The following is a 20955-nucleotide window of genomic DNA, read 5'->3' as shown; positions in this document are numbered from 1 at the left end:
TTATCTAGCATCAATACCGTGTGGTTGGAACCAGACTTTTTCTGCATACAACAGAACTATGACGCGACAATCGGGCGTGCGATCGAAGTGAGATCAACAGAGAGTATGATTCCGGTATTCTTGGTATTAAGTTGAACGGTGAAGTCTCTTCACATGCAAATATTGTTAATACATTCCCCCGGAACAGCCTCTATTTTAAGCTTTATCCAGTTCAATATCGAAAATACGAATATGTCTATTTGTATCAGAACAGGCAGCCCCTGCAGCCGTTGGGGGACTCCCCTATAAAACCTACCGTGTAGCATGAAAATTTTGCGGGTTCTAATTTTTGCGGATTTTGCGGCCAAGTTGCCCTTGATCCGCCAAAATTAGTTCCCGCAGAAAAAAACACCCGCAAAATAAAACGCCGCAAAAATCAACTCCCTTCAGTCAAATTAAAAACTCTGCTTTTAATAGACTTGTGCCACTGGGCGATATACATTGGACTTTGTATGCCTAGAAAGGTTTTAGCTATGGTAACTCAACCTTCATACTGCTTTCTGATAAAATAATATAGGTAATTCCGGTCGTGGCAAACCGTATTAACGAAACAGTGTTTTGTTGTGCGTGGTTGGGGTATACGCTTTTTGTTTTGTTTTGTTGTTGTTGAGTCCCTTTGCGCAGTAAGGTATTACAGTGATATGTCTTTAATATGGAAGTAGAGTGAACTGTGACTCAACACACAATAAAAGTTGAAAATATTAAGGTGTCTTCCACTTAAATATTCTGTTGCTTGAACAGAGCATCGCAAAAATTAGTTCCCAGTAGAAATTTCAGTCATCTCGAACCGCAAAAATTTGCTCCCGCAAACCACAAAAAATCGACAATCCGCAAAATAAAACTCCCGCAAAATTTTCTTGCTACAAGGTAACAGGTTTGACGGTTGCTCCAGCAGGTACTTAGAAAACAAGCAATTAAACGACGATGGCGATGGCAATGAAAACGCCACAAAATAATAGGTTTAATGAGCAAAAACAATCGCTCTCTGCGCGCCAGTTAGATGTTTTTGTACGTTTCTTTGTCGTGGTTAGCAAAATAACAACGTGAAATGACCAAATTCAAGGTTTTGTGGAGGACGTGAACACACGACGCTGAACTTTTCATTCTCAACCGTCTTTTAATACTTGAACGCCGTTCCTATCGCATATCAATTTAGTTCCCGGATAGTTGTACAAATTGAACGAATTGGAATAATCACGGAGAAATAGAAGTAACCCGAAGTTATATATTTTCAAGTGACATTTCCGTTGCCGTCGTCGTTACTTAAGGGTTCCCTAAGCCGTCTTGGTGTTAAAAATTATTTTTGTGTCTAAAGATGGGTATGGATTAACATTCAGGTCCAATAATGAGTGTCTACTTAGATCTGAAAGAAAACCAGGAGGTGAAAAGAAAGCATTTTGATCTGAGAGTATGTTTCTGAAAATTGTGAAGAGTTTAGATAGGCTGGCTGTCAAATGTTTCAGGAGGGACATTAAAGAAAGCAAAGTGAATTGAAAAGATAATATTTTAAGCTTTTAGTTGGTAGCAAAGACAAAATTTCGAAAATCGTTCCAAATAGGAACTCAGCTATTAAACCATAGAGAATATAACACTGAATGCTCGGTGTAAAAAATGCCGGGGCGTTGTCACGAGTAAAGGATTAGAATTAATTCGCTACAGTAAAAAAAAAGAAGTATCGCTTTCCGGGAAACCCAGAACTGAACAAGCCAAAGCAGAACATGTCAGCTGAAAGATTTTAACCTTTTTCCATCCGTTAAGGTTGTAAGCCTGCAATGTTCAAATAAATAATAATAAAAAAACATGATGAGTAGGAAAAGTACTCTTATGTAATGTTTTTTATTCAAATAATAAAAAAATAGTTGTTGAGTAGGAACAGTCCTCTTATGTAATGTTTTTTTTTTCAAATAATAAAAATACTTGTTGAGTAGGAACAGTCCTCTTATGTGATGCTTTTTTTTTCAAATAATAAAAAAACTTGTTGAGTAGGAACAGTCCTCTTATGTAATGTTTTTTTTTTCAAATAATAAAAAAACTTGTTGAGTAGGAAGAGTCCTCTTATGTAATGCTTTTTTTTTCAAATAATAAAAAAACTTGTTGAGTAGGAACAGTCCTCTTATGTGATGCTTTTTTTTTCAAATAATAAAAAAAAACTTGTTGAGTAGGAAGAGTCCTCTTATGTAATGCTTTTTATTCAAATAAAAAATACTTGCTGAGTAGGAACATTCCTCTTATGTAATGCTTTTTATTCAAATAATTATACAAAAAAAAAAACTTGTTGAGTAGGGACAGTCCTCTTATGTAATGCTTTTTATTCAAATAACTATAAAAAAAAAACTTGTTGAGTAGGGACAGTCCTCTTATGTAATGCTTTTTATTCAAATAATTATAAAAAAAAAACTTGTTGAGTAGGGACAGTCCTCTTATGTAATGCTTTTTATTCTTGTTTTTTTTCCCTCTTCCAAAGTTTTAATGTGTGTGTATTTATTTCGTTAGTTGTTTTAAGCAGTCATTGCAGGGCCCTTCATGTCAGAGTCATCTGTTCAAAGACTCTAAATGCTGCTTTTGTTATTTCTTTTCACGAACTTCCACATGAATTTGGAAGCTTGTGATTTTTTTTTCGTAGTTTCAATTTCGACTTTGGCCACACTTGAGCCGGTCTGGCCTTCTGCCCGTCTGGTATGATCAATCAGCTGTTAGCGCCTCTATGCATCAGGCTATTAGCTGTTTAATGATCACCTAAAAATAGAATGTGGCTGCAGCGATCTGGTGATCAGCCTAAAGTCATTCGATTTTGCTACGTGCAGTGCAAGACGAACCATCTTCCTCTCTTGATGCAAAACCAAAGTGCTGTACAGGCATGTTCAGAACGACAGATCACGTAGAGATGTTATCAACATAGCAGTCGTTTTTGGGCCTTCGGAACACGGCAAGCTCGCAAAAACGAATAAAAAAAAATTGTTCCTTAATTTTCTTTTGCTCCTTGTCCCGCGCAGGCAAACTACAGCTACCAGACGAAGGCTTGTAGAAAAGACGATTTAGTTTGGTGCATGTTAATGCACCGCATTTTTTGTGTAGTGTTGCACTAACAGTTCTACTAACTTTTCAGTGTATGGTTAAATCCTTTTGCCTGAGTGCGACTGTCCTTCTTGAAAGCATACCCCATTCTAATACTGTTTATTTCTCGCTTTTCTGCTCAATCAAATTTAAGAATTTTTTCCCGGCAATTTCGACTCTGACGGCACGTTACGTGATGCACCAAGCCCTGTTGTGGATATTCCTCTATATTTCGTAATTCATACAGCTTTGCTATGACAACGATGATTTGTCGGCCGTCCAACTCAGCCATTGCCGAGGACTAAGGTGAGGACGTTTATTTATTTAGGCGAAAACAGAGCATGGACAAAAAGTCGCAGTTTAGAAAGTGTGATCTGCTGCACTGTATAGACCCACAAAGTTGTAGGCTGACTGCACAGCCCTAATAAGGGTGGACAATAGAAAATCCCCTCAATTGTTGCTGATAAAGTTATATTCGGCTAAGCTGAAATGGAAGAAGCTGTGCTCTAATACAGTATTGGCCCGACATGGGTAAAATAATGATAAAAAAGACTTCTCTGTATGTTAGTTTACTCTCGAAAGCATGTAGGCGAGTGAACCCAGAAACGAATACGGTAATTTTTTTTCTTTTCTTCATGCCTTTGCACAGCCCACTTATCAGCAGGGGTTTATCCCCGCCTTGACCAATCAATTGCTGGTTTGTTTTCAAAAACTGCTTATGCTCGAGGTGAATTGGGAGAGATGGAGACTGCTGCAAAAGACGAGACTTTCCTAGTTGACTATTGAAAACTTGAGAGACTTAAAAACTGTTTAAAATACCCCAAAACGTTGGCAATGAGGTGATTTTACATAGTGCTTCAGTGTTACTGATGCCCACTCGTTAAAATGTAATTAACAAGTTGTAACACATCAAACCCGGAATCCAGAAGATTATCTTAAGTACAGGAACGGGGGAATAGGAATCGAGGAACGGGGAACAGAACGGGAACTGGGAATCTTTAAAACGACGAATCTTTAACTGAATGGAGAACCTTTCAAACGGGGAATCTTTAAAATGGTAGAAAATACCTGAGACTAAGGAGATAGGATATTAAACTAAATTAGGCAAAGTTCAGGAACACAATTGTTATACTTTTTCATAAGCACCCTCTCGGGTGATTGGACCTGTGCACAAATAAATAGTCCATTTCCTTACTTTGGCGAAAATGCAGTTTTATTTACATTTCAGTGAGTATTTACTGAAAAATCAACAAATTAAGAGTCGTTTTGATACATCAACAACCGAAGTCAATAACTGACGATCCATCAAGATTCATTTCAATAGAAAACGTAAAAATAATTCGTATCAACTAATTTGAAAACTATAGGAAATTGAACCTAATCTGACTAGATTACTTGCACGTTCTGATTAGTTCAAATGGTATAAAAAAACAATAGCGACGGCTTCAACCCATATCTTTACGCCATTTCTGAATCCCCGTTTTCAAGATTCGCCGTTACTCGCTCCCCGTAACTTTCTCCCCCCTCACGCGTTTTAAGATCCAGAGTCCAGAAGAGATGGACCTGATTTCAGCACTTGTCTAAAATACATCAATCAATTAAGCACCATATGCTCGGCTTAAAATCGTTTAGAACAATAACAGGAAATTGCTAGATTGAGTGCTGATAAAAATATCCGGTGACATATTTTGCATTCATCAGGCTTATAAATTGGACAGCACATAATCACTTCTTCACAATTCAGCTCCCTTGAGAGCAGTCGGTGCAACATGAAAGCCTTTGTGGTTTTGCTGTTAATCGCCATCGCCCTGGTTCATGGACGCCCAGGTAACATAATTCGTGCAATAGTTGCACATTCATTTCGTTTCCTTGTATCTCTTATTGCAGTTTATCAGGGGCACCCAACGGATCGTTTCGGTAAATTATCTGTTCGGAAGGAACTTAATCCCCTACAATTTTCTAAAGGGATTTTTCACCACGAACTTTCGTGATATGGGAAATTTAAGGCCTAGTGTTTTCAGATTGATGAAATGTTGTTTTGGGTACCGAAAAAAGGTCAGCTAAGATTTTCGGAAAGGAAATAAGACCTAAGGTTTTCCGGGAAATGGACAAAAATGCCCTACTAATTTCGAAAAGACTGAAGTTCCCCTAGAATGACCGAACAGATAAAAATATTATAGCGCTGCCTAAAATGAACCTATAGAGCTTTAAAGCCACTCCAGATCGCCTAAAATAACATTTCAAAGGATCTGAGAGAAAATTGTCGTTGGGTGCCCCTGGTTTATTCCCGTTTCATCAGTGTAATAATTCACTCTCATTCTGAGCTGTTTAATAGTCGCTGTTAGTCTCAGCCAGGTTACTTGTGTGTGTCATTGTTTTCTTCCTTTTAGTTCCTCAGTGTAATTTCCCTCTTTATATGGTTGCTATAAATATTTACGTAAGCGTTTGTTTCCACAAATCCATGACGAGGTTTTCAGGTGTATCCTTTCAGCTTGTTAACGATTGTTAATTCATTTGTACATCGCTTTGACAAAAACGCCCTTTTGGGAATTCCACACTGACTTGGCCCTTATGCAGCGTATTGTAACCACGAGTGGCAATTTAAATCAAAGCTAAGTAAGAAGAAAAATAACGAAAAAATTGGTCAAACAGTCGAAGTAAAGGCGCGCCAAAACATAAAGTAGGGTTTTCTATTCCGTTTTACTGAAACTCCAAAGTCCATCCATTTCAGAGTCCATCTACGCCCACTAGCGAGGACTCGTTCGTGGTGTAATTCTTTCTTTCTTTCCTTCCTTTTTTATGTTGTTGAGTCTGTGGATAAAATACGAAATTACGAGTATTCAAATTAAGTCTCAGTTGAGAAGTCCGTTCCTGTCAGCCGTAACGCTAATAAGGTCTTGCAGGATTTAATCTGTGTAAGGATTCAGATTTTTTTCGGTCTCCTGTGGTTTTATTTTTCATGACTAAACGCTAGGAATGTTATTCCTTTTGGACATCCACAGGAAAACAATGGGGAAAGCAAAGAAAATACGGAGAACGGGCGAGCAAAAATCGGCATTTTGAAGACTTGAAAGTGGCCCCCTCACCGCACACGAAACCATGGGAAGGAGCGCAAGGAACGCTAATCGATACACACGACTCCGTCGAAGAAAAGATTCTTCATGTCCGTTGGTGCGTTACCTGTCCAAACGAGATGAAAAAGTGCCAAAGAATGACGACAGAATTCAACTACGTGGTAAGTCCTCATATGCATTGGAGCTGCGTGCTGAAAGAATCCAAAGAAGCCTGTATGGAGGAAATTGATAATGGTCACGCGGACATCATGACGGCTGAAGGGGATGAGATCCACAGGGCCGGCAAGATGTACGACCTGATTCCAATCATGGCTGAAAAAGAAGACCATAGCGCTATCCCAGATTACGATTCGATGTTTGCCGAGTACGAAGATGCCGATGGACATCAAAAGCATTACTCCATCGTCTTGGTGAAGAAGACGAACCTGGACGTCACCTCCTATGAGGATATGAGTCAGCGAAAGTCCTGCCACTCCGGAGTGGACTTCAAGGCCGCATTCAAGACACCGATGTGTTCCCTCATCCACGAGGGTATTGTCCCGAAGGTTGGCAATGTGTACGAAAGTGCGGCAGAGTTTTTCAAAGAGAGCTGCGTCCCGGGTGTACAGCACGCTATGTATAACCCCAACATGACGAACCCAGAGTCCTTGTGCAAGTTATGCAAAGGTCAGTGTGAAAAGCTTATTATTAAAAGTTTTCTTTTCAAGTGCAGAATAAACTTATAAACGTTCCATTTTTATTCGCGATAATGATACAGAAGCATTCGACGATCTCTCAGCTTCTCTTTTGGTTTAATTAGCTAATTCACCCCTCTCCACGCAAGCTTAAGTCCCTTCAGATGAATGTATCAAATTCTCAACAAAATCTTGTTCTCAATATTCCGAAATCACTACTAAATGTTGTTTGGCTACAAATCTGGGAATGTGGAAGAAATCTCAAAAAGTAGCAGCAAAAAATTCTTGATTCAGTTGTAATCTGGAATAACGTGCATTTTCAAATTCCTATACGTCCCACGAAAGGGTTTTGGCTTTACTGCGAAACAGCAACATTTTTAAGGGTTAACGGTAGGGTTAGAAAAAATCGTATACTGTGGTCTGGCTAATAAGATTTAAAGCTGTTGACATCACGCCCCCACCCTGGCCTTCTCCTAGCCCCTCTTCTTCTCGTACATTGAATTGATCTATTGTGTATAACTTCAGCCGGATACAAAGTTCACAGTTTATTCTGTATCTCCTGGCTCTTGCCCAAATACAAAAGCATAATTAAAATTCTTCTACCAAAGAAGTTTAAAATTACTGAAAAACAAACTCTTTTTATCGTCAGTAATTGTTTATTTTTCCTTTCTTGTTTTCATCCTGCATCCCAGAATATACGTATCTGTCTATATTTCCTAGTCTTATGCTCCAACGGAAACCCCATTTAAGTTAAGGCGTTTATCGAGATTTCTTAACGAGATATCCTCTTATCTTGCCAAAATACACATACATTTGGTGCATTTCTTTTCAAATCTAATTTTCGAAAAAAAAAAACCATGGATCAAGAGTTGCATATCTTAAAACGGAACTGAAAGTTCAATTAGGGGATTTTTGAGACGAACGGATCATCCACGCAAAGATTTCATATACCTGAAATCAAAAGGACCCAACAGAGATTGTACTTTGGACATATTTGCATAACACACTACTGTCATACTCTACTTTGCCGAAAAGAACAAAAGGCCTAAAACGAGAAATGGTCACTGAGCTGCTTTCGATTTAGACTTCTCTTGTTTCACTTTAGCTTGCTAAAGAAATGACGTTAATTTGAAGAGGTATTTTTTTATCGAGCGAAACTTTTTTTGAGTGAATAAACAGCAAAGGACCGCGAACAAAAATGCTGCTAGTATACACAGGATCTGTGAAACATCTATTCAGCCAGAAATAAACATTCAAGTAACTGCAAGCCTTGCGGTTATTTCAGCCTTCTTTCTATATAACGTTTGAAAAAAGATTCATCTATAAATCAGAGGAGTAATTTTTCCAGTGTCCAATTACTTATCTTATAATCCATAAAAAACAAGCATATTTTCCACTGACATTTTCTGGCACTTTTTCTTTTTCCATTTTAATTTCTTTTCTTTTATCAAGTGAAGAAACTATTGCTTTATTTTCCATCACGAAGTTTCAATCTTGACTCATTTCTTGGTATTGAGCCCTGTTCTTTAAAACTTGTCGTTAAACTGAATTTTCTCCCGTTATTTTTGCGATTGGGGATATAAAGTTCCTTTTTTTTTTAACAACAACAATTTATTTACAGATTTAGATTATATAAAGGGCTTGTCCTGCAAATAGCCACAAAGCTAGTCGAGGCGGGACAAGACAAAAAAAAAAAAAGTTCCTTCTAAGGAACACGGTGTAAATTAAATTTAGCCGGTCGGCTTGGTTCTATCTCCTAAATCTACAAATTTTACCTCGGCTTGACTATTTTCGTGGTTGCTGATGATCTCAAGGGGATATATAATAATCGGTTTTAAGTTCTTTACCTCAAAATCTTAAAACAGAAATAATTAGGTTGAGAAAATATATCATTTCAAGTCACGTTCACATGAATCAAGAGTCCACTGTACTTTCAAACTTTACAAATCCCTATCTTAAGCAGCACATATTATTTACAGTTAAAATCACCTGAGGTGACGTTTGCAGGCCTACAATGTCAAACATATCATAAATGTATTTTAAAGACAAGGAATATGTGTCTGCCTGTTCCGTGAGACGTGATAGAGTTTCGAATTACTTCCTGTAATAAGAAAAACAAAGAAACCATTCAAAACAAAACGAAAAATTATGCTCCTTTTAGCTCGAGAATTGCAGATGCGCAGTGAACGAGTTACAGCGGTTGGAAAATTCACTCGCTCGTTCCATCGGTCGATCGATGGGCTGTACACGTTATATATCCAATTGGAATTTAATAAAAAAAATAATATGAATTCATTTATTAGTATTGGGGATCTTGGTAATCTCACATCGATAAACTGCACAGGTTCTCGAACGATTAAATCAAAAGTGCGGACTTCGCATGCTGGAATGCTGGAATGAAGAACACTACATTACGTTCAATGTTGTTTTCAGAACGCGGTAAATGCAGTTTCTCTCCGTCTGAAAAAAAAAAGGGGGAATATGCCCTGTCAGGAAGTCGGACTCAGGACGTACAGATTACAAGCCCGCGGACTTGCCACGACACCAACCCAGCAACACTGTCCAAAGTCCAAAAACACGTAAAAGTGACGACGCGGATCTATTGAACCGCTTATTAGGACGGCCACAGCGGTATTTCTTTGTTACATAATCCGGAGTATCACTTCATTCACCTGTTTAATTCACGAGTTCGCTCACAGAGCGCTTTGATTCTGATCAAAATCCAACTTTTGTCAAAACATGTTTCTGCATAACATGGGGATTTTGTTGAAAAGTAATTATATTTGATGACATAATCTCTAATTTAATTTGGGTGAAAGAACACGGAACAAAACTGTCTGAGGAATCAAAGAATCATTTCTTTTCCTGACTCTTGGGAAGGAGTGGGCGGGAAACAACAGAGAGTTTACAGTTTTAATATTTGATAGGAGTGGCGTACAAATAGATTAGGGATTGGACGGGTGGGGCTGAGGGAGGCAATGAAACCAGAAACTCATAACTAAACTTTGCAGCTTATGCTTTTGTCACACCAAGGGCCCAAAGATGAGGATGACTTCTGCAAGGCTCGATCGGACAAGGAACCACTCTACGGTTTTACAGGGACCATGAAGTGCCTGCGTGAGGGACATGGAGATGTAGGTTTCTTTCACACCTATGACGTCATGAAGAACTACCACGACCTCTCGGAAGAGTTCGACATTTTGTGCAAAAATAAGAGGCATGCCCTTAATTGGGAAAATGTTGTCAACCCCAACTGTCACATGGCGGTAGAATATCCTCAGGTATGTTTGATTATAGCACCTTTGTCCACCATTCTTGAGTTTTCGCGCATTACTTTGGGAAAGGTTGGGTTCGTCGCATAACCGCTTACAAGAGCGGCTTCACGCAGTAATTAGAGGTTGCGCGTGATGTGTAACTCTAGGCTCATCACGCAACACGCGATCGTGGCGCGACTCTCTACGAGCACCGAAATTAAGAAACAAAATCTCAAGGTAATTTTTCAAAGACAGAACTACTTACCTGCGTAACGAATTTACACTTGCCTAACGAATTGCTTCGAGAATTTACTCATGTGATATAAACCTCATGAAAATATCCTTTGTGGGAGGGTCACACATCCCTCTTCTCGAGGGATCTTGGCTGTTGCATATAACCAGGCCTCCTGTGGAAGATAAAAGGGCCGGGTTAGGTTGAGGGTGGGGAGAGTGGGGGGGGGGGGGGGTGGTGCTGGTTGCGATGAGAGAATCAAAGTATATCGACGTTTAATATACACTTTCTTCAATTAGGTCTTGATGGTATCTGAAAAGAAACCAGAGTACTGGATCTCAAACTGCACAAGTGCTTTGATGGATGCATCGAAAAAATTCTCGTCGCCAAGCCCTGTAAACGGATTCCACTTATACGAATCCACTCCTTACTGTACCAAAGGTCATGTTGATGGAGACGAGACCAAGTGGGAAACCGAAAACTGGTTGAAATGCCATGATCTTATTTTCAAGGATCATACCAGCTCTCTGAAGGTCATCCCTCCAGTTGTTCTTCAGGGAATTCCCGTAAGTTTCATGTCTCTTATATCACTCTTCGCTTCTCCACTCTTAGATGACTATATGCAATTTTATCTCCTCCAAGTCTTTACTTAACCATCCTCTAAGTTTTCTTCATTAAGCTTCTGCCTTGTTCACCCGAGAAAGCGTCCGCACAAGAGAATTACTCTGCTTTTAACAAAGAACAAGAACCAAAGATTACTTGGTTAAATCATACTTAACAGAGAGGCTGGGTGACTGACTGTTCTGCAAAGTCAGCGTTAAATCAAGCTCGATAGGCTCGATATCCTTGCTTTGCATTCCCTGGTTTTACTAGCTTTTTTTTACTTTACCGCAGGAAAGGTAACAGACACTAAGTGTTAAGTTAGTGCGAGGAAGAACCGAAGTAACCAATTTGCCTGCCTCTCACCAGTTGGGATAATTTTTAACAAATGTTAGGTTTCAGGTTCTTTACTTGTCTTACTGATTTATATAGTGTGCCCGATTAGCACTGCAGTGCTAAATACTTCGACGCTCAAATAAAGTTATTGTCTTTTTATTTTAAGATGCGACAAACATACAAGGAATACCTTGACACGGACACACAGCATATCTGGAAGACCTGCGAACACCTCCAGCCCAAGCCCCGCGCGTTTATCTGCGTAGTCGGAGACGAGGAAATGAGGAAATGTAAAAATATGATTGACAAATTCGAGACAGTTGGAGGTAGGATATATTTGTTGAAAGGAAATTACAACAGCCTGTACAACAATCTTACAATGTGCTTCAAATTAAAAAGAGGCTATAACCAGCTCGAATCGTTTCATTCCTTTGTCAAAAATTCAGTTTACGTTCTACTTCTCAAACTTCTTCATGCGGGTGAAATACAAGGGTGATTGCCATTCATGTGGATGTTATTGACTCGTGCTTTTTCTTTCCGAAATGCTGCACAATATGTATAGATGGTTTTAACACGAGTTATGTGTTCAGATGAACTTGCCTGGATTTGGCTTCTTACTTTGACTAGACCGAGTCATGTCCGACTTTTTGCAAAGAGAACAAGTTTCAGTTGTAGCTTCTTTCATAGTGCTCGTTGTTATGTAAATGCTACTTTTCATCCAAAACTACGAGTAGTCCCTTCTTTTCCTCAGGGACATTAAAGAGAGTGAACTAAGCGAACGCGCGAAAATTGCCTCTTACGAGGAGACGCGACGCGTGTCTCCTCGAGGGAAACAATTTTCGTGCGCTCTTGCATGGTTGGTTCGCTTCACTATCCCTAAGCAAAAATGGGACTGCTGGTCCTCTCTTGATTGATCCTAATCAGAAGACGATCTCTCGACAGTTGTCAGAAGGGCTGTTTCCTGGGGCTGCGTGAATGCCAGTTCTAAGAAAGAGTGCGTTGAAATGGTGGGTAAGAACTTTGCAGACATAGTTGACCTCAACGCGACCGACATGTTTCTGGCAGGAATGGATTACAACCTTGCGCCTTTTATGGGAAAGAACTACGAGGGGTAAGATGTTACTATGTCACTATATGGTTTCCTCTATTTTTTTCTTCTCACAAAAAATTGAGCTGCTCTCGGGTAAGGATTTATTGATCCGAAAGCACTGAGAGCATACTTTTTCTTCCTTTAGTAAGAAAAGTTTGCGGGGAATGAGATGGGGGAGAGAGAGAGAGAGAGAGAGGGGGGGGGGGGGGGGGAGGAGAGAAAGCCCATCACCGTTATTTCTACATGTTTTCCACTTTAAGAACGTCTTAGTTGTATCATTGGTTTTTCCGATTTAAGCTAAAAAATTCTGGATGATGTTCCTAAAAGCCACATAGTAAACTGAGTATTTTAGTACACCAATATGGACGTGACTAGGGAACCTAGAATAATTGAAAACTAATCTCTTTTAATTTCCGCTCCTTGGTTCACTAGCATTGACGCCTTTTATTTTACACCTAAGAACGATAATTATAGAAACAAAAGGGTTTATTAGGCCAAGGTAATTAAATTATGAAAGAAGAACGCCATCCTGGTGTCCTTTGACTGTGTGATAATGTCATTGCAGTAAAGATCCATGGACAGAGAGTGTTACCATTGGTGTGATGCGCAAGGACAGAGGTGAACAAACCGAACACATGCGCGGCTGGAAGATGTGCAACGCAGGCGTTCACAAGATAAGCGGATTCCTTCACCCCATGGGATGGCTTTTGGCAAATGGCACAATAGACCGATCCACCAAGCTTCTGAAATCTATTGCGTAAGATACATTTACGTTGTATTAAATTTATTATACCTACGTTGTATTTTAAAGTTCTATGTTACCACTCAATCGCAGCTTCTAGGCGTTAATCCTTATCGGTATATCCTTATCGCTCAGTTTTTTGCGTTCTTCCCAGCGGAATGTCGAGCAAAAGAGAAACCGCCCACAGTTTATATTGTAAAAAGAATAACAAAAACGTAAAATCATTCATAGACAGCGCTATGGAATAAATATCCGCAATAAACGGCCGTTTACAAGCTATATGACAACAATTCAATCTTCTCGCCAATCGACTGCGCTACCTTTTGCTTCAAGGTAACAAGCTTCAATCGTTTTCAACCTCCTTCGATCTTTGTTCTCTCAAGATGGACCATTCTCAATAAACTGAAAATCGTCAGCTTTTTATCGTAGTGGGTGTGCTGTAATTCCAGTGATATTTTGATAACTTTTGTGATGGTCCAATCTAGGGACCCTTAGATCTACCCTTAGCCGTAGAAAGATATTAGCCTACCATTTCCCGAGATCTTAGGGCTTTAGTTTTTAAAATTACAATCGTCCTCCAAAATCAGACGGACCGGAGTGAGTGACGAGGTATTTGTTTTGTTAGTTAAACAGCACTTTATCAAAAATGCATTTACTTATTAAAACAAAACAATGCTTGTCCACCACACCACTTTTCCTCTCGTATAATATAATAATAATAATAATAATAATAATAATAATAATAATAATAATAATCGAATATTTATACAGGATAACCCTTCAGTATAGAGTACTGTTATCAACCGTGTCCTGTTTAATAACTAAAAATTAAAAAACTAACTAAAAATATCTAAAAGCAAAGTTTAGCTATTAAAACAAACCTCTTAAGAAGGCAGGGTTTCAAAAAATGTGGTGACGACATATTGCACCAGATACCTAAAGTATAGGGAGCAGATCAAGAGATCATCGGAACTGCATTTTCCTAAGGCTCGTATATGTATTCGCTAACACCTTCATTGTGTTTACAGACATCACTTTGGAGAAAGCTGCGTCCCTGGGATGAACACAATTGACCTGATAAAGCATCCTCTGCTGTCACGCACACTGGACTGGAGGTCAATGCTCCAAGAGCAGGAGATCAAGTGGGAGGAATTCTACAAGACACCATTGTGGCGTAAATGGGACGATAAACAGAGTGGTATTGATAATGGTTACGAAGCCATGCATGTCTTGCACGACTTCGAATCTCCGAAGGTTCTGAAGATGTTGCAGATGATAGCGTCAGGACACCCGATGATGCATGCGTACCACACACCAATGATACATGAGATGATGGGGAAGGTAAATATCATCATCATCATCATCATCATCATCATCATCATCATCATCATTGTTATTATTTATTTATTTTTTCTGAATCTGTTGTTCCTTTTTTGGTTCAATTTTTTTTTGGGAGGGGGGACGCATAACATGACGAAACGTTAAAGATTTTACGATACAGTACTTTTTCACTGTACCGACTGTCGAACGAGCTTTAAATGACAACGTGCACCATGTGTTTTCCTTATGTTGTCATAACAACCTCCAAATCACATCAGCACATTTGGGTGCAATGTTTTTTTTTGGTGAGTCATCGTGTTAAGTGTTATTGATTCTCGACAGATCTTCGTTACTACCAAGTGAAGAACATCGCTATAACATCGCATCATGTCGTAGTCAGCTCGGTATAACGGATATTTTTGAGTGCTGAAAAATCTTTTTTTATCTGCAAGTTTGAAATGTAATACGTTTTTAATCATTGCTCAAAAGGTGAACAATTAGTTAAAGGGAACCTCTGCTCCGAAAACAAATGGACGGTAAATTATTGGAAATAGCGTCTAAATTTTTAGTTTAAGAGATAGAAATAACATTCGAGTGTGCTTAAAATTTAGTGTGATTGTTGCCTATTTTCACTTTTAAATTTCCTGGGCGCGGCCATCTTGGATTTCACGACGTAATACGGTTGCTCTATTGTTTCACACAAAAGGACTTCTGCTTACTGACAATAGTGGCAACGCAGTGACGTCATAAAATCCAAAATGGTGGCGCCCGGGAAATTTATAAGCAAAAATAGGTGACAATTATATCTAATTTTAAACACACTTGAATGTTATTTCTACTTTTTAAACTAAAATTTAGAATTTAGACATTATTTCCAACAATTTACCGTCCATTTGTTTTCGGAGCAGAGGTTCCCTTTGAATCATAAATTTGCTCGTTTTCTTTGGATTTCAGGGTAAGTAATGTCAAATGCTTTTAGGTCAAAAATGAAGCAATAAAACGCTGCATTGAAAATGGTAACACGTTTCTGTGACCGAAAATTTCACCACCAGTAAACAATAGTCTACCGAGATATAAGATAACGAGGTTTCAATGACACAAATGTGAAACCGTCATCCTCTGACCCGATTAGTTTAGTTTTGGGTTTAGGTGCTGAAATTAAGATAGTTCAAACTTATTACAACGACTTGCTTTGGTCTTTCGCTGGTTTCACCATGCTGTCGTAATAAAATGGAAAAAACAAATGAGCAGAAATAGGTGGGATTGTATTTTGAGAATGGGATAACTTAATGAATGTGAAATATTTCACATTGTCAATGGCCACCCTGTGATAAAATAGCAGTTTTTCATTCCCAGAATCTAAATAACAGACCAAAGTTAAGCATTAATGAGAAGAGGGTTTTTTGGGGCTGGGGGTAAACTTTAAAACAGCAGCAACAACTGACAACAACAAAACACCGTACAATGCAACCACTAGATGTTATCTGTGGCACAATTATACTAGCAAACTGAACGTAAAACTATGGAAGAAAACATCACGTGTCCATGCGAATTTTCTCACTCCCATTTCGGTTACAAGCTTAGAGCCTTGATTTGCCTATACACTGCGTTGGTTACGTCTATTGGGATGGGTCGAAGTGGTTGGCTTAATTACTATCATAAAGTTTTGTATGCTATTTCGTTATAAGTTAGATTCTAATCGTTCTTCTAACCTTACGACATCTTACGTCAAGGTATTGCATTTTACATAAAAAACTGCTCAAACTTTTTAAAATGCTTCAATTATTTTTAAGCTCAAGCAAAACTTCACCTGGAACAACTACAATGGCTTGGAGGATTTTTACGGCTTCCCGACACCAAAATGGACGCTGATAAGCTGGGTATGGAAGAAACCAGAAGACTGGACCGAGATAGAGTGGCACAAGTTTATGATGTGGGCCGAGCAACAATGGGATCAGAAGGACTACTGGGAACTACACGCTAAGACATGGACTGTTCAAGACTGGGAAACGTTTAAGAGGTGGATAGACACCGAATACCTGGATTATATCCTTCAACACATGCCTATTCATAAGGACATCTTTATCAGGTAATTTGGTTAAAATCTTTGTCTCCTTGGGATTTTCGACGCTTGCCATGGATTGGTTGTCTTTGGTAGTGGCTGTTTCATTGGAGATGGGGCACGATGTATAGTTCGCTAGACAAGGCTGTGAATAAACGTTAGATATCGTTATTACTAGAGAGATTTAGGATCACTTTTTCGGCAAACGTGAGATTCGCGTTTATGTCTTCTTGAAAAATTGAGTACATATATGAGAATAGTCCAAAACATTCTGGCCTTTCATGCAAACGCAAAACTCCTACATTTCACTGAGAATCGGATTTTTTTCTTTCCGATATAGGTGGTTTTAACACAAGTTATGAGTTTAGTTTTTGACTAGGCCGAGTCATGTCCGACTTTTTGTAAAAAGAACTGACATCTTTTGGACTGCCGATTGCACTTCTTGCAGCACTGATAAGAAGGAAACAATTTGACGATTATTCACCAAATCTAAACTCCACGAAGGGGGGGGGGGAGGGTTCTATCGGTGAGGACCACTTTTTGAAAATGCCAACAAAAGCTGTCAAACGTTGCGGCTTTTCTTAAATATGTTTTGAACCAGATTAGTTAGAACATGACCAGTTATCACTAAAATTGTGATTTTAATCATAGCACCCACGTTTGGTTTCATTGGCATAGCCTTAACGCACTCGGAGATAAAGTAGGGACAGAATCCGCTCCATGGGCCCCAGAAGACCAATAAATAGAGATCGTGTTAAGCCTTAGCATGACTGACTACTCTGTATCTCATAATGTAGATAAGTATATTATTGTCATCCGCCTTAATAAACATGAAAGGCAAATTTGGGAACGACTCGCCTTTTTAGCTTACACAATAAAGAAGCTTCGCCTTTTAGCAATCAATTGTTTCTTTAACGAGTCTCTTCATTTTTCAGGTTGACTCTGCTCAGCTCTCGTTATCTCTGGCTGACGGAACAATGGAAAAAACTTCAGTGGGACGCCGTCAGTGTCAAATATTACCGTGAAAAGATGTGTGATGCCTGTTCCGGCCAAGGTGAGGAGAAATGTTCCATGGATGCTGCCAGCGAACACTACTACGACTACGCAGGAGCTTTGAAGTGTCTCAAACAAGATGGCGATGTCGCGTTCATCGATTGGTATACCTATGAGGAAGCCATCAGAAAAAATAACTTCAACAGCAATGACTTCGTTCTTCTGTGTCCAGATGGGAAAATAGTTAATGATATCGGACCTAAAACCGTTGAAGAATGTAATTTTGGCCGCGTACCATCCAATGCACTTGCCACGTGCAACATGCATGACGGGGTGTGGCGATGGAAGGTTACCAAGGCCTTACTCGATGCGCAGAAATTCTTGTCACCGCAGATGTTTGAGCATGGCATATTTGGAGGGAAGAACGAAAGCCTGACGGCCATACCATTTGTTAACCAGACGTACCAGCTGTGGCTTGGTCCCATGTTCCTACGCGCTATGGAGGGCCTCATGCAACCGCCAGGTAATTAACATTTAATCAACCATTTTTTCGAAACTGTTTGTATCTCTTGGAGGATCTCAATAATAGTCGGATGGCACTTTGGGCGATCTTCGGCAACTTCCAAAAAAAGTGTTCCTGTGTCCCTCAGAATTTGTCGGAAGATTCTGTGCATATTGATAGTGATTCTTTCCTTGTCACCAAGGTGGTACATACCTTTTTGCCTATTAAGATCACCATTAATTTATTTTGAGACTATTGATTTGGAAATCAAATGGCGCCGGATATAACCTAATTTTGAACATTCCCATCCCCCTCCCACAAAACTTGAGAATTGCAATACAGTCAACTCTCTCATAGCGACCACTTCTCGTAAGCGACCACCTCCCGTAAGCGACCACTTCGTAAACAACCGTTTTGTTTCCGAGTAAAATACTGTTTCAAGAGCTCTCTCGTAAGCGACCACCACTCAAATTTCTTAAGGGACCGCGACCACTTTTTAGGCCAGAAATTACACATATTCTTTTGTTTTCTGTTTCCGGTAAGCGACCATCCAACATAAACACGTATGGTCGTAAAAGTGACAAAAGTTCAATTTTTAATGACGCTACCCCGGACTGCTGACATGCAGATAATAACATTTTACAGACAGTGAACTTGGCTATAATTAGATCTGTAGGTAAACGGGAATTGTTACAACGATCTGTTCCAAAATGTTATACAAAGTTTCATCAGAAGAATGAATAGATGTGAAAAAATCAAATAAATTAGTTTCTATTTGCCTAATTTTAGCTGCTAAGGTAATATTTTTATGTAATTAATCAATCAATCAAGTATTTAAGTATTTGATCTTTCCCGTAAGCGCGACCACCTCCCGTAAGCGACCACTTTGTCGTGCTCCAAGGGTGGTTGCTTACGAGAACGTTGACTGTATTGTCTTTTACTCCGGGCCAAACAAACAGTGAGGGCATTACTATAGTGGGATCCGAAGAAAACAGGACGAAATTTCACAGTCTAGTCAGATTTTAGTTTTAACACGGCAGATAATGGAAAAGAATTCCTTCGTTCTGCAACGACAGCGTTTTACGTTACGGCTCTTAATTTCACGGCATTATAAAGATTATATAGTGAGGTTTACTCCCTTGATATCACCTGAGGTAAGAAAGTCCTTACGATTACAAGGCCATGACGTCCTTTCAACATAACGTTTCCTTTCTGTCTCTTTGCAGTTAAAACTAAGGATTGTAAAGAGAAGTTTGCCCCGAAAATGGACGAATGCGAGGACATGGAATGCGAGAAGGACCTTCCTTGTTGTGATGAGTGTGAGGAAGGAGACACTATGTGCATGGAGTACTGTAGTAGTTGCGAGCCTTCAGTAGACCAGAGAAGCGAGATGCCCCATAAACATCACGGAATGATGCCCCCAAGGATGCCAATGAAGAAGCCCACGTTGAAGATGTGGAACCTCTGGAAGCCAAACGGGATGAAGATGCATTATATGATGTGGAAGAAGGACATGGGAACAATGAAACCTGGCATGAAATACCCGATGAAGCCACCAACGATGAACCACATGGGACCAACGAAACACTGCAAGAGACCATGGATGCCTGATGCGATGCATAAGAAGCCTATGGGGTGCATGGAAAAGAAAAAGATGATGAGCCGCCATAGATTTATCAAATATCACACTGAGACTGGACCGACGATGCAAGATCCCATTCGAAGCGAGTTCTACACAAACGTTGTCTTCGCAAGAGGTGGCACATGCAACGCAATCGTATACGATCTCAGCTGTTTTGGCGAGCAGAAGACCATCCGAATGATGACTGGACGTGTCGGTAAAACTCACATTTCTGTCCCAATGTGCCCTCGACCTGCCATCATGAAGAAGACCACCGCCCAATTTACCTGCGATACCGGAGCTAGCTTCTTCAAGTCTATCATGCTTCCGGTACAATGCTCCTACATGCCTTGTAACCCTGGATTCTGGCTACCTGACTGGACTGAGGATCAGTACTGGGACCACGACAATTCATATCCTGGAGATCACTGGGGAAGCAAGGAGTGGTGGAACTTCGACAAGCGCAATAACAACGATAACTGGTTTTTGGCCAATCGCAACGTAAACCGCGTGGATAAGAAAACAAGGCCCAAGGGTGAGATGAAGTGGAGTGGCCAGGAATGGCGTACTATGTAAGAACAGAGTCAAAATCAGAATTTTCACGGCCAAACCTAAGTTTAACCGCTGGACTGGACTGGACTAAAATTTTTTTTTGCAGAGTGTTAGCACAGCCGCATTATTGTTAGGTGTTTTTAAGCATTAAAACTTTTTTTTAGCAGACTTATATTAATCACCAAAAAATGGGCACTTTCGGAAGTAGCTTTATTTAGATCATAACTCCTCAATTTAATAGATCACTGAAATTGTGGGTTTGTTGGCAATCTAGTGTTGAATTATTCTACTGTTATAGGAAATATATTTTTTTTTTCACTTTTATGTCGACATGGGAATGGTTGTACTCGGCATTTCATTTTTTAGGTCGCTACATTAGGTCGCTATGCAGTGTTGTTAAAACGTGATTCAGTTGGTTTTCAATAAACTTCGCATTTTGGGTTATTTGTGGTTACTTTAATCCTTATGAAAATGTTTCTTGTTTAGATGGGAATACATTATAGCACGCTTAAGGCCTTAAAGTGAGCTCAAAATGTCATCCAACCCAGATATGAATTGACGAGCATAGATTGATATCAGTTTTATAGACGGCAAACAGGCCGGGATGTACTTGGCACAATTTCTAGACAGGGGATTTTATATTTCAAAACAGGTTCGTAGGCTGCATCCTGACCAAGTAGGCTTGTTTCCGCTTGAAAACGACCAGACATTTGTTTATAAGTACACTTTGAAAAGAATTGAACCCAAACTGCCACTATTTAGAAGTTTTTCGAGATTGTGCTTGAGCAAATTTATTCAGAATCTGTTTGA

At 39.5% G+C, this 20955-nt stretch overlaps 1 protein-coding gene across 2 annotated transcripts; it reads left to right on the top strand.

Annotated features, from left to right (window-relative positions):
* Positions 1 to 4763: 4763 nt before the first annotated feature.
* On the top strand, positions 4764 to 20589 carry LOC146488182 (major yolk protein-like). Of its 2 annotated transcripts, none has more exons than XM_085121697.1 (11): positions 4764 to 4920; positions 6096 to 6833; positions 9875 to 10122; positions 10627 to 10893; positions 11430 to 11589; positions 12206 to 12374; positions 12919 to 13110; positions 14124 to 14436; positions 16209 to 16504; positions 17413 to 17993; positions 19199 to 20589. In XM_085121697.1, the coding sequence occupies exons 1-11, from the start codon at positions 4863 to 4865 to the stop codon at positions 20167 to 20169; spliced, it is 3993 nt and encodes a 1330-aa protein (XP_084977823.1). In that variant the 5' UTR covers positions 4764 to 4862; the 3' UTR covers positions 20170 to 20589. The 2 variants fall into 2 exon arrangements, with proteins under 2 accessions (XP_084977823.1, XP_084977817.1); XM_085121691.1 differs by lacking the exon at positions 4764 to 4920 and adding an exon at positions 5540 to 5572 and having other exon boundaries at positions 6068 to 6833.
* Positions 20590 to 20955: the final 366 nt, after the last annotated feature.

Source organism: Pavona decussata, unplaced genomic scaffold, assembly GCF_977016875.1.
Source record: "Pavona decussata unplaced genomic scaffold, jaPavDecu1.1 SCAFFOLD_11, whole genome shotgun sequence".
NCBI classification, from domain to species: domain Eukaryota; kingdom Metazoa; phylum Cnidaria; class Anthozoa; order Scleractinia; family Agariciidae; genus Pavona; species Pavona decussata.
The sequence above is the reverse complement of the archived record's forward strand: the minus strand, read 5'-3'. Positions and strand labels throughout refer to the sequence as shown.